At 41.1% G+C, this 13,688-nt stretch overlaps 2 protein-coding genes across 2 annotated transcripts; both read right to left on the reverse strand.

Moving 5' to 3' along the window:
• Positions 1-568: 568 nt before the first annotated feature.
• LOC134082938 (trypsin-1-like) lies at positions 569-2,381 on the reverse strand. The gene is made up of 6 exons (XM_062538994.1): positions 2,332-2,381; positions 2,049-2,196; positions 1,693-1,943; positions 1,326-1,459; positions 1,057-1,158; positions 569-686 (listed from the first exon to the last, which is right to left on the reverse strand). The coding sequence occupies exons 1-6, from the start codon at positions 2,369-2,371 to the stop codon at positions 639-641; spliced, it is 723 nt and encodes a 240-aa protein (XP_062394978.1). The 5' UTR covers positions 2,372-2,381; the 3' UTR covers positions 569-638.
• A 2,224-nt stretch (positions 2,382-4,605) lies between these two features.
• LOC134082939 (trypsin-1-like) lies at positions 4,606-6,526 on the reverse strand. The gene is made up of 6 exons (XM_062538996.1): positions 6,470-6,526; positions 6,091-6,238; positions 5,735-5,985; positions 5,368-5,501; positions 5,097-5,198; positions 4,606-4,723 (listed from the first exon to the last, which is right to left on the reverse strand). Exons 1-6 carry the CDS (start codon positions 6,507-6,509, stop codon positions 4,676-4,678), a joined length of 723 nt encoding a protein of 240 aa, XP_062394980.1. The 5' UTR covers positions 6,510-6,526; the 3' UTR covers positions 4,606-4,675.
• Between the last annotated feature and the right edge of the window lie 7,162 nt (positions 6,527-13,688).

The raw sequence follows: 13,688 nt of genomic DNA on the forward strand, positions 1-13,688 counted from the left end.
ATGGTTTAACCTTGTAAACAATCTGCTACAAAAAATGTTTTTTCTTATACAGAAACAAAACCAGCCTCCCTACTGTATGTGTAAGGAAAAATGTTGAAGCAGTTTTTATATCAGTTTTAGATAATGGCGATGTGATCAATAGAAATGCTGCTGCCTTTTCACTCAAGGCGCTGAACACTCTCTCTCACTCAGGATCCTTTTGGATGTATTATGGCTGGAGGACAACAGTGCGGTGGCCTGGCTGTAGTGCCTAAAATAGTTGGCACAACGACACCATCTAGGTGTCACGAATTGTCATTTACATGGTATAATGTAAGTGTGTGTAGTCTTGATACGGTAGGCATGTTTGAAGTTGCAGGTTTTCTGAAAGCTACCGGATCCCTTTTGTTCTGATTCTCTCTCATTGTTATTTTTCCGCAGCAAAACCCATTCTGGGCCATCAGACCATCTTTCAAAATCAGCCTCATTTCAAGACTTTTTCACTTATTACAATAACACAGACTTTATTTGATGGTTAGGACACCTTCCTTGAAAAAACAAATACCACATAAAAGCACAGCAGACTGAATGTGTTTTTGATTGTTTTTTATTCAGTTGACAAGATCTTTTTCATCAGAACAGAACTACAGAGGTCTGATTTAGTAGCTAGCCATGGTCTGGGTGAGCCAGTCGTTGAAGAGGCAGACCTGTAAAAAAGAGCGCTCATTAGCAATAGTGATCACAAGATGGACTCATCAGCCTAAATTAAGTTCATTTGATATGTGGAAATGGCCAAAGCTGATTGATCAAAACAGAGTAGAATGGGAATTCTGAGTCTGATATCAACTATGACATGGTTTTGTGTCAGTAGGAGTGGTGCCACAAAATATAAAATATTATTGGAGAGGAGTGTAGAAATGTGTGTCATGGTTGATATCCCAAAATATAGACAGACAATTTAACTACAAGAAATCCTTTGTGCTATTCCACAAACAGTACTGTGTACAAACTATATACTACAGTAGCAATCTTTAGAGGACAGTATTTCTTTTGTAAATTATATGCACTGAATCTCACCTTGGCGTAGACACCAGGGTGGTCGCGCTCAGCACAGCCGTAGCCCCAGGACACAACACCCTGCAGCTCACCGTTGCACACCACGGGGCCACCAGAGTCACCCTGAGATGGACACAGAGAGAGGATGGTCACTCTTTTATACACACTATTTAAAACACATGTTGTTTAAAACACGTGCCTGACAGAAAGCAGCTCTATTACTGAAGTTGTGCAACAGGTATATCCACATTTGCAATGTGCTTGAAATGGTGTGAATGAATGTGTCTCACCTGGCAAGAGTCCTTGCCTCCCTCCAGGTATCCAGCGCAGAACATGGCGTCGGTGATCATGCCGGGGTAGGAGTTGTTGCAGTCGCGGTCAGAGAGGATGGGGATCTCCAGGCACTGGAGCCTGTCACCACTCACTGCATGAAGTAAAGAAGGGGGTGCATGTTAGGAAGACATGGGAATCAAGAAGTGAGGAATCATGAACACAGATGATGACTAGACTGCAGCTGGTTCCTGTCAGTGGCTTAACAGGTGAAATAGGAGAATGCTTGTATTGAAAGGGATCAGAGGCAAGTGATAATTTGTCACTTTGGACACAACTGCTGATGACTAGGCCTAGTTGAGGTCAGCTGCGGGGTGGCATACTAACCGGAGCTCATGGTGTTGCCCCAGCCGGACACGGTGCACATGGTGCCAGCGGCGGCACAGCTGGTGGGCAGAGCCACGGCCTGCACGTACTGGTTCAGTTTGGCGGGTGTGCTCAGCTTGATCAGCATGATGTCGTTGTTGATGTTGTAGGAGCTGTAGTTGGGGTGGCGGATGACGCGGGAGGAGGAGATGAACTGCTCATTTCCCTCGCTGTAAGTAATGTCATGCTCGCCCATGCGAACCTGCACACGACTGGAGAGGGAGAGAGAAAGACACAGTGACAGAATCAGATAAATTCTAGAAACACGCATAACTTTTCCAGGACATATTATATTGCAAAAAGTAATGATGTCTCACGATTTGTAGCAGTGAGCAGCAGACACAACCCAGTTCTCGTTGACCAGGGAACCACCGCAGAAGTGGTAGCCGGAGTTCAGAGACACCGTCCAGGGCTTGGAGTAGGCCTGGCACTCATACCCTCCAACAATCTTATCATCCTCTGCGACTGCAAACAAGAAATCATGTACCACAATAAAACACTATACAACACATAAGATACCTCACAGGTATAGGTGAGACCAATTATCGTGGTGTGGAGTTGAGTTAAAACATAGCAGACTGGTTTAGCAGTTGTACTCACAAACAGCTCCGAGGAGCACAAGGAAGACCAGAGACCTCATTGTTGCTGATTGATCTTGTCGATGTAGGTCTGACCAAAACCCTTCTGTATTTATACAGGCCAGAGAAGGCTCAGGTCCCCACCCCAGACCTTAACTGACCAATTAGATCCCAGCCTGAAGAGCTAGGAAATGTTACGTGGTACAAGTTATCAATGCTGTGATCGTTCATGAGATATCTATACTATTAATTATTCACTGGACTCAAGGTCACAAAAAACAAGTTAAAAAAGTTATAAATTAAAATGGAAAAAGGGGGGGGGGGGGGGGGAGTTGAAGCTGAAGTTTCAGTGGTATTACATCATGAAAATAGGGCATTAAAGTAAACCCATACAATTGTGATTTCCTCATCTTAAGCAATTTATTGAAACAAAGGCCAACAATTGTCAGCCGAAAGCCAAATATCCCTGATTTTTTTAGAAGTGTATGTTAATTGCTCAAAAAATATATTTTAACAATATGTTATTTTTGTGTAGTGAAGTGTTGCCAATTTCATTTTGTTTAGACCCATTGTTTTTACATCCTCATGATTAAATTACATATCAGCAGAGTTGAAGAACAGGAATCCAGGACTTTTGTCTTAGAAAAATCATGCAGCAGTCACAGATCAAATTATTTCTATAAATTATACACAATTTTGTATATGCTGATAGCTGAATGCATGTGTACAAATATTTTATATTTTAGAAAAATCATGTTGTTGAGTATAATCGTTTATGTGGGTGCTTAAAGTAGTGTTTAAATAATGACATACTGTAGGCCTATTCTGTATTCATTCTTGTGGTCAACAATTGTCTCTCATTATTAAGAAAAATGATATTGTAATTCATATATATATTCACTGTATTGACAAAAATAATGGAATGGGATACTTTGCATCAATATGACAACCCATTCTTAATCCATAGGGATTACAATTGAATTGGTCCCCCTTTGCTTTTTCTGCCCATTCTTCCAGAAATGCATCTATAAAGCAGGGCACTGATGTGGGACCAGAAGACCCTGTTCCATATTTCATCTCGATCATCCCAAAGGTGTTTGATGGAGTTGAAAACCATGTGTAGAGAGCTACTCAGGTTCCTCAGTGCCAAAATCATTTAAACATGGCTTGATGAATCCTTCTTTGTGCTTGTGGAGAGTCCTGCTCGGTGAGGGTTAGTGGTTTAATAATTGGGCTAACGAGTTGAACTTGGGTAGGTGAAGATAAATGACAATGTGTCTGTATGCAAAGACATTTTGGGCAATTCCAAGTCAACAACTTTTCAGGAACTTTTTTTACAGGAAGCTCTTCTGGATCGATGTATCCCATATGAATAGCTATATTTAGAACAGGATGTCATTAGAGTGCGTGCAGGTGTGCTGGCAAGTGTCCCAATTAATTTATCTATGATACAGTATATATCATAATGTATGGATACAGTATATGAATGTAGATACACTTTAAATATATACATATTGTTTCCTTAACTCTTATTGGATAGAGATCTTGAGAATCTACACATTTCATTGTTCTTTAATAATCTATAATTCATTTTAAATGATATCTGTAAAGCGGAACATTGAGCTTTATAGTTTGCAAATAACTACTTTTAATTCTTCCCACATTGACAGAGTCTCTGAATATAAAAATCTAGGTGTTTGGCTGGATCAGAAACTTGCATTTAATGTCCATGGTTTAACCTTGTAAACAAACTGCTACAAAACATGTTTTTCTTATACAGAAACAAAACCAGCCTCCCTACTGTATGTGTAAGGAAAAATGTTGAAGCAGTTATTATATCAGTTTTAGATAATGGCGATGTGATCAATAGAAATGCTGCTGCCTTTTCACTCAAGGCGCTGAACACTCTCTCTCACTCAGGATCCTTTTGGATGTATTATGGCTGGAGGACAACAGTGCGGTGGCCTGGCTGTAGTGCCTAAAATAGTTGCCACAACGACACCATCTAGGTGTCATGAATTGTCATTTACATGGTATAATGTAAGTGTGTGTAGTCTTGATACGGTAGGCATGTTTGAAGCTACAGGTTTTCTGAAAGCTACCGGATCCCTTTTGTTCTGATTCTCTCTCATTGTTATTTTTCCGCAGCAAAACCCATTCTGGGCCATCAGACCATCTTTCAAAATCAGCCTCATTTCAAGACTTTTTCACTTATTACAGTAACACAGACTTTATTTGATGGTTAGGACACCTTTCTTGAAAAAACAAATACCACATGAAAGCACAGAAGACTGAATGTGTTTTTGATTGTTTTTTATTCAGTTGACAAGATCTTTTTCATCAGAACAGAACTACAGAGGTCTGATTTAGTAGCTAGCCATGGTCTGGGTGAGCCAGTCGTTGAAGAGGCAGACCTGTAAAAAAGAGCGCTCATTAGCTATAGTGATCACAAGATGGACTCATCAGCCTAAATTAAGTTCATTTGATATGATATGTGGAAATGGCCAAAGCTGATTGATCAAAACAGAGTAGAATGGGAATTCTGAGTCTGATATCAACTATGACATGGTTTTGTGTCAGTAGGAGTGGTGCCACAAAATATAAAATATTATTGGAGAGGAGTGTAGAAATGTGTGTCATGGTTGATATCCCAAAATATAGACAGACAATTTAATTACAAGAAATCCAATGTGCTATTCCACAAACAGTACTGTGTACAAACTATATACTACACTAGCAATCTTTAGAGGACAGTAGTTCTTTTGTAAATTATGCACTGAATCTCACCTTGGCGTAGACACCAGGGTGGTCGCGCTCAGCACAGCCGTAGCCCCAGGACACAACACCCTGCAGCTCACCGTTGCACACCACGGGGCCACCAGAGTCACCCTGAGATGGACACAGAGGGAGAGGATGGTCACTCTTTTATACACACTATTTAAAACACATGTTGTTTAAAACACGTGCCTGACAGAAAGCAGCTCTATTACTGAAGTTGTGCAACAGGTATATCCACATTTGCAATGTGCTTGAAATGGTGTGAATGAATGTGTCTCACCTGGCAAGAGTCCTTGCCTCCCTCCAGGTATCCAGCGCAGAACATGGCGTCGGTGATCATGCCGGGGTAGGAGTTGTTGCAGTCGCGGTCAGAGAGGATGGGGATCTCCAGGCACTGGAGCCTGTCACCACTCACTGCATGAAGTAAAGAAGGGGGTGCATGTTAGGAAGACATGGGAATCAGGAAGTGAGGAATCATGAACACAGATGATGACTAGACTGAAGCTGGTTCCTGTCAGTGGCTTAACAGGTGAAATAGGAGAATGCTTGTATTGAAAGGGATCAGAGGCAAGTGATAATTTGTCACTTTGGACACAACTGCTGATGACTAGGCCTAGTTGAGGTCAGCTGCGGGGTGGCATACTAACCGGAGCTCATGGTGTTGCCCCAGCCGGACACGGTGCACATGGTGCCAGCGGCGGCACAGCTGGTAGGCAGAGCCACGGCCTGCACGTACTGGTTCAGTTTGGCGGGTGTGCTCAGCTTGATCAGCATGATGTCGTTGTTGATGTTGTAGGAGCTGTAGTTGGGGTGGCGGATGACGCGGGAGGAGGAGATGAACTGCTCATTTCCCTCGCTGTAAGTAATGTCATGCTCGCCCATGCGAACCTGCACACGACTGGAGAGGGAGAGAGAAAGACACAGTGACAGAATCAGATAAATTCTAGAAACACGCATAACTTTTCCAGGACATATTATATTGCAAAAAGTAATGATGTCTCACGATTTGTAGCAGTGAGCAGCAGACACAACCCAGTTCTCGTTGACCAGGGAACCACCGCAGAAGTGGTAGCCGGAGTTCAGAGACACCGTCCAGGGCTTGGAGTAGGCCTGACACTCATACCCTCCAACAATCTTATCATCCTCTGCAACTGCACACAACCAAATCAAATACCACAGTCAAACACTGCATGGCATATATCGATGCCTCACAGGTATAGTTGAGACCAATTATTGTGGTAGCAACTGCACACAAGGCCAAAACAGCATGTTGCAGAGAAGCAACAATGTTTTAGAAATAATTGAATGAATATCTAGTGGCGTCCTTTAAGAGTTGAGCTAAAAACACAGCAGGCAAGAACTGGTTTAGCGGTTGTACTCACAAACAGCTCCGAGGAGCACAAGGAAGACCAGAGACCTCATTATTGCTGATTGATCTTGTCGATGCAAGTCTGACCAAAACCCTCCTGTATTTATACAGGCCATAGAAGGCTCAGGTCCCCACCCCAGACCTTAACTGACCAATTAGATCCCAGTCCTGAAGATTTTAATGTTACAAAGTTATCAATGTTGTGATGGTTGTTGAAATATCTGTCCTATTAATTATTCACCAGACTCAAGGTCACAAAGACGATGTTAAAGAAGTTAAAAATGGAAATGTAAAAGGGTATATTTTCTTATCCTTTGTGAGAATGTCCCCATACCAAATGAAATGCACAGGTACAGTATATGTAATACAAATTAGAATTTGAGGCTGCCTTTTCACTCAAGGCCCTGAACACACTATGACTCACTCAGGATCTGAATCTTGTTGGATGTATTATGGCTGGAGGACTACAGTGCGGTGGCCTGACTGCCCAGAATAATTGGGTTCAACAACATCATCGAGGTGTCATAATTAGTCACTTACACAGTATAACGTATATATACTTAGAGCCAAGTTATCATTGGTGAGATGGTTGTTGAGATCAAAAGTATTCCCCAGATAGTGAAACCTAACACTCATGTAGCAAAACATCGGCACAGGTTTGCACAGCGGCAAGTACATTGACAACCCTCACACTTGACTTTTTGCAAAACACTCAACACATTTATTTACAAAACACTAAATACATGTCTGTACACAGAAATCTCAGATAATGTCTCCTCTTTCCAAAATAGTCACCCATGAACCAATAGATCAAACTATTGGGTTTAAAGACACAAATTCTGTAAATTCAACAATCAGTCATTACAGTTTCTCAAAATTGCTAAAACACCTTTTTTGAAACTCTCTACCTTTTTCTCAAAACTGTAAGCACAAAACTAATTTACACAAAACTACAGTCTCTAAACCAGGGGTCTCCAACGTGGTGCCCGCGGGCACCAGGTAGCCCGCGAGACACATATGAGGTGCCCGCAGCACACCTTCTAAAAATAGCCCACAAATCGTCTGCAGATCACGCTCTAAAAACATCCTCCGTTGTGACGTGTTTAATCATTTAAAGAAGAACCATTTTAAGAATGTATGTAGACAACAATCTGTAGCCTTAGCTACATTAACTTTAACTTGATATTGGTGGTGATACCTTAAGTTGTAGGCCTAGCTGGTTAACTTTTAGCCTTTGGCTCCGAATACCTTTCCCATTCAATCGACAACGGAAGTGGAGCGCATATAGTAGCCTACATGCTGCTCGCACACATGCAGAAAAAACAAGCTCGTCTGGTGTAGCAAATGGAAGCATGTCTTCGCGAAAGTTCTGTGCCCATTCCGTGTTTGTCCCATACGGTTCGTGCATGATTGTTCAAGGACTGAAAAACGTTTGCTTTACTGTAGCGCACGGGCCTTTTCTCCTCCGTGTAGCGCTGGAAATCGTGTGGCATGATCCAATTAACCTACCGGGCGCAACATGTTGTCAGATCATTGGGACGTGCAATAACTATAAAATGCGTCTTCATAAGTTAGGGAAGGTGGTGTTGGTGATTGCTATTGAAATGTAAAAAAAAAAAAAAAAAAAACAGTTGTCCACTGAAATCAGAACTTAAACAGCCTCAAAATTCTTAATGGTGAGTAATGCCTTAAAAATGTAGCTAACCTAAATTATTAGTTGCACAAAACATTTTTTTTGTTAAAAAATAAATATTAGGTTCCCCATGCAAACTTTGAAATTAACAAACTGAACAAGATGTTGGTAGTGTTGCATATTGATATTAAAATATTGAAGAATCAGATGAAAATACAGTTGTTTAAAATATATATAGGCGTATGGGCCTACAGCACATAATATTGATAATTTGACATTGTAAATCACCCACTATTTAGGAGGGTTACCCTCGCATAAAAGGTTGTGAGGGGCTGTTTGTTTCAAATGAGTAGCCCTCCATATGATTTCGAGTTCTTCCGGTAGCCCTCATCCCCAAAAAGGTTGGAGACCCCTGCTCTAAACCCTTGAATCTTGTTCTCCTGTAGAGCAGTGACAGTTTTATCCAATCGTTTACACACTAAAATTAAGATTATCAGACAGTTAACAAAACTTAAGAAGCAAAACACCTGCGCAGAGTAGCACAACAGTAAGCACAAACTCAGCTTCACACTTTTTGCAAAACATTACACACAGTGAATGTCAAAACGTAAAACACATTTTCACACCTTAGATTGTAAGGTACTTCCTTCTCATTACAAAGCCCTGACTTGCCAAATTGAATAATCACATCCACCAGGTGTGTAAGCACACATGTGCAAAATTGAAAACGCAGCTCTCAGGTGTGCAGTCTTGCCTTGCCAACGAAGACATAAGGTGCTTCACAACATGCCTCCTTTAACAGATTTGGTATAGGGTTATGGTGTTTGAGTGCCTTGTTTCGAACATAATGTGATGTGCAAAGATGTTGTCCGTATAGTGTACACAATGTGAAGAGAAGTCCTACTGGTCTGGTGTTAGAGTGTGTGTCGTGTTTTGTCAGTATATTCTTGTACTTTAAAATTATACTTTAATCCTACTTGAACAATATTTCTAGAAACAAATAACAAGCATACACCAAATCCTGGGAAAACCTGCTTTGTCAAATGTGGTTTGCTTTGAGTGCATTAGTGTTTAACATATTAAACATCATCAGATCATGATGGATATATTTTTTTGTTTTTAAAAAAAAAAAAAAAAAATACATACAACTGTTTATATCTCATTCTGTATGCCGTGACCTCACATAGTTACTGACCTCGAGGTGAAAGTTTTCCTTCCAAAACGTTCCCAGCAGTTGGTGTTTTCACATCAAATTTCTATTTTTAGTGAAGTCAAGTCAAGTTTATTTATATAGCACATTTTAAACACAGAGGTCATTCAATGTGATTCAGGGCAGTATAGGAGACCTTTTGAGCACTGCCAATATTTTAATTGTTTACATGGGCACAATTAATGGGTAGATGCTAATAAAATGACAATGCAGTGTTGGCTGGAGATACAGTACACGTATATTTTTGGTATTTGTGTTTTTCATTTTACATATGAAAATTAATGTCTGTCTAGTGTAGATTTTTTTGTGAACTACAGCATTGTTAAAAATTGTTGTGGTATTTTCAGTTTGTTTTTAATCACTTGTCTGCTAACTAAAGGACATGCAGATTCTAACAGTTGCATGTGAAAGACATCAGATACACAGATGAAAGCCCTAAAGTTAAAACTCACAGTGGACACTGTCATTCTGAGGTCCTAAAAATACTGTTGGGAAATGCTGATGTATACCATGCCCATTGGAGAGCTCTTTTCCAAAACACTATGAATCCATTTTTGAAAACATTAAAACGTCATTTAATATTTAATTGTGTATTTCAGGTAATATCAATAAAAATGCAGTTGTTTTGGTTTCATTGAGTAAAGACAAATCAACTGAACATAACCCAATTCAGTTCCACTGAAAATACTTGGAAAAAATATATATATATTTATGAAAATCCATCAAAATGGTGGATATAGCGTTTTGGAAAAGAACTCTTCTGATGCTGTTTTCCATTCACTGATATTTGGCATTGCCCATCCAATAGACCTCTGAAGTTCGCCTACAAAAAGGATCCAAAGCTGCCATCTTTGCCCATATAAGGAGATCCGGGAGTTAATTGAAGCTAACTGCCTATGGCAAGTTGCATTGTAAGTTAGCTCTGGGGTAGCAAAGATCAAACTGTGCCGTCTTCACCTACCGAAGATCAGAGTATCCACTAGATGTCAGTGGACAAAACTGTGTAGCGAAAAACAGGTGCGATAATTGAAAAAACCCATGTTATTTTCCCATAGAAAAAATCTCAAGATACCGGATCTCCTTATTTGGGCAAAGATGGTGGCTTTTTTGTAGGCGAACTTCAGAGGTCTATGAAAAGGGGATCAAACACTCCTCCAGCATTAAGTCTGTGTTTCATGAATATTCTTCTTTATGTAGCCAGGGGACACTGTTTTCATGCGTCTCCCTGTTTTCACCCATACTGGTCTGCTCCCGCTAATTAGGGGGCGGGGTAATTAGTTATACACCTGAGTTAAATCACACTGATTACGGTTTGCACAGTATAAAAAGACCAACCCAAGTATGTGGAAGCATTGTAAGCTCTGCCGCAACCCTCTAGCGTAGCCTACCAGTTTCGGCCATCAGGTATGCACTTATGCTTTTCTTAAATCTCCCTTAGTGTGGTTTTCTGTTTGGAGTCGTAACATTTTATCTTGTGTGCCTGTAGCTGAACATGGGCGTGTGCGGTCCAACTGTTGCCTTGTGAGTTACTTGGTTACGAACATGGGGTATGTACTGTAGAGGCTTGCTTTAATGCGTAACTTGCTAGGCTACAATAGCCTGTTTATGTTCAATGTCTTTCGTTCTGTCCAGGTAGCGCAGCCCGCTTCCTCTAAGCTGGGTGCCTATGGGTCATGCTGCTGTCTTGTCTTGTCTTTAGTTAGTTAGTCTACTCTGGTGTAATTGTGTGACGTCTAAGTACGGTCTGCGTCTTTTTGGTTTCTTTTCTGCCTGTGTTATTAGTTTGCCGTCGTGGCTTTTGTTTGTCCGCCTGCATGTTGCTGGCTGCATTGGTAATGTTGAACAGGGCATAAGTGGCATATGCTTCTCTTCTGTAACAGCTACATTCTGTGTTGATCCCTTGTGGTGCTGTTATTTTGTTTATTTGGCAGATGAGGGCCCCTTTGAGGGAGGCTAGTCACCTGGTGGTGGGACCCTGTAGCTACACATTTGGGGTGTCAAGAGTGTTGCTTGTGGTGGGCTGCTGTGCTGTCACTGGTAAGTCACTTTCTTGCAGTGTGTGTGTGCACGCGTGATGACTAGAACTTAGGCTAACTGGAGGTGTGCTCTGTCTCGCTCAGGTAAGCCCCTGTCTTGCATAGTGTCTTTTTAGCTCCAGTGGAGCCTTGGCCCCACTTTAGTATATCCACACGGTACTGTTACAAGAATAAATATGATACAAGACAATAATAAATATTTTTGTACTTTCATAACTTCTGACTCGTTTCAGGTCTTATTGCAGGACTCCCAGCCCCCTTTCCCTTTGGTTATTCAATAAACTTTGCTTTGATTGGAATTCACATTGTCTGCTTGGTGCTTTCGAACCTGTGCAACTTTAATATAAATCTCTTAGTCCCCGGGTATTAGCCTGGGGTGGCGTAGTCTGGCTACTGTGTTTGGCTTACAGCCTCTTTCTCTATGGTATCCGCCGTTCATTCCGACATACCAGCACTCCGACATTGACGTCCAATTGTCGTAGTGGAGGCATGTCTCCTTATGGGAAAAAGTCCCACCATTCCGACATATTTTTTTTTTCATGGTCGCAGTGGCGGTATTTAACTTTTTTTTTCAAACAACGTGCCATTCCGACATGAGGTAATTAATAGGCTATTAATGTTACAGTTATTATTTTCCTGTCACTTCGTCTGTTTTATGACCTAGAAGGTTGTATTTGGCATCTGTGGATAGCTCTAGCTCTCCTCTTATCTGACATGCAAGCCATATATTTTTTACCATGGTTTCACGAGTAGCCTAAATCAAACGAAAGTAGCGGTAGCCGAAGCTATATGACATTCTTATTTGTTTGTCACTTCGTCTGTTTTTATAACACAAAAGGATCGATGTGTTTGGTATCAATGGAAAGCTCTGTTTCTCCTCTTTCATTTGATATGCGTGTCTGTTGCCTGCGATGCCTGGTCCCGGAGTAATCCAAGCGAGAGCAGTGGCTGCGTGGAGCAATATAGACTGTAAATATGATAGGCCTATACTTTGATTTAAATTCATGATTTTATTTTATTTTCATACTTGATCGTACAGACGGTGAACCTGATTTCTTCAAGTAGCCGTTGTTCCAGGGACAACTGCCTAAAGTTGTTCCAGGTCCAACAACTCTGTTAACCAATCGCTGTTATGTGATGTCATCAATGTGCGACTTCACCCCCTGTTCAAAATTTCCCTCCCGAAATCAACATCTTTTCAGCTCTGTGTAGGTAAGTCATTGCACTGTTTCTTCTCAACAGTTTCCCATGTAAAATAAGTGACTCAATGTGCATTTTCAAAATTATTTATTAGTAAGGAGTTTTTGAGTTCAATTCACCTGTTCGTTATAGCTAGCCCATAAGATATCCGTTAGCTGCTAATGGTAAGCATAGTGTTCAGTCAAATTCAGGCAATATTGTAATGACATATGTTTACTCCTCAATAGCTGTTAGAAATTTTAGCATGAGCTTGTTAATAGCAATTTGTAAAACTACCACAAGCTTTTATTTCAACCTTTCAATATGTTTGAATTTGCAATGTCATGTAGATTTAGTCAGTTAGGCTACTTGGCTAGAAGCACAGATTTTGGACTACTATTCTCCGATTAGTCTCTTATTAGTGGGCTAAAATCTTTATTTAGTGTACATTAAGAGTTGATACTTCTTTTGATCTGCGGAGGGTGCTATTGAGGCAATGTTAGTACAGGTTCATCATTGATCAACCTGGACCAACATCACTACATTGATCCTGGGCCGTCATTACCATGTTGACCCAGGAGCAACATTTTCTCATTGACCCTGGGCTAACGTTACCATGTTGACCCAGGAGCAACATTTTCTTGTTGAGCCTGGGCTAACGTTACCATGTTGACCCAGGAGCAACATTTTATTGTTGAGCCTGGGCTAACGTTACCATGTTGACCCAGGAGCAACATTTTCCTAACATTGCACAATTACTGTTCTTTTCAGGGACGCAAAAAAAAGAATGTGCCTGCTATCGTAAAAGCTTTACCCAAAAAGAAAAAAACAAGGACAACAATATTCAGCGCCCTGTCAGAGCAGGAAGCAAAGGAGCTGGCCAATGGTTTTGCCACTAGACTGGCATTGGATGTTACTGCTGACACCAGTGTGCGAGTTATACCAGGGTCTCCGGGGGAGCCGGGGGGCGGGGCGGGGTTTTTTTTTTTTTGGGGGGGGGGGGCAAAGTTTAAATGCCGATCCTGCAACAGCATAGGCATAGGCCTATTATAAAGAGAAAATTCGTTGCACACGGGTGCGATAGGTCTAACAGCTATATAGCCATATTTAGACGAAACACCCTGATGGATCACGTCAACAGATTTCCCGAATGGGCTACGCAAACTTCAGTGAA

Source organism: Sardina pilchardus, chromosome 6 (genome assembly GCF_963854185.1).
Source record: "Sardina pilchardus chromosome 6, fSarPil1.1, whole genome shotgun sequence".
In the NCBI taxonomy this organism is placed as follows: Eukaryota; Metazoa; Chordata; class Actinopteri; order Clupeiformes; family Clupeidae; genus Sardina; species Sardina pilchardus.

Bases quoted from the DNA above. Each gene is read 5' to 3' on its own strand.
- LOC134082938 (XM_062538994.1), bottom strand. From the start codon at position 2,371: ATGAGGTCTCTGGTCTTCCTTGTGCTCCTCGGAGCTGTTT. The intron at 1,944-2,048 runs GTGAGACATCAT...CTCCCTCTCCAG, and splicing joins GCTGCTCACTGCTACAAATC to TCGTGTGCAGGTTCGCATGG. The intron at 1,460-1,692 runs GTTAGTATGCCA...TACTTCATGCAG, and splicing joins GGGCAACACCATGAGCTCCG to TGAGTGGTGACAGGCTCCAG.
- LOC134082939 (XM_062538996.1), bottom strand. From the start codon at position 6,509: ATGAGGTCTCTGGTCTTCCTTGTGCTCCTCGGAGCTGTTT. The intron at 5,199-5,367 runs GTGAGACACATT...TGTCCATCTCAG, and splicing joins GAGGCAAGGACTCTTGCCAG to GGTGACTCTGGTGGCCCCGT. The intron at 4,724-5,096 runs GTGAGATTCAGT...TCTTTTTTACAG, and splicing joins ACCCTGGTGTCTACGCCAAG to GTCTGCCTCTTCAACGACTG.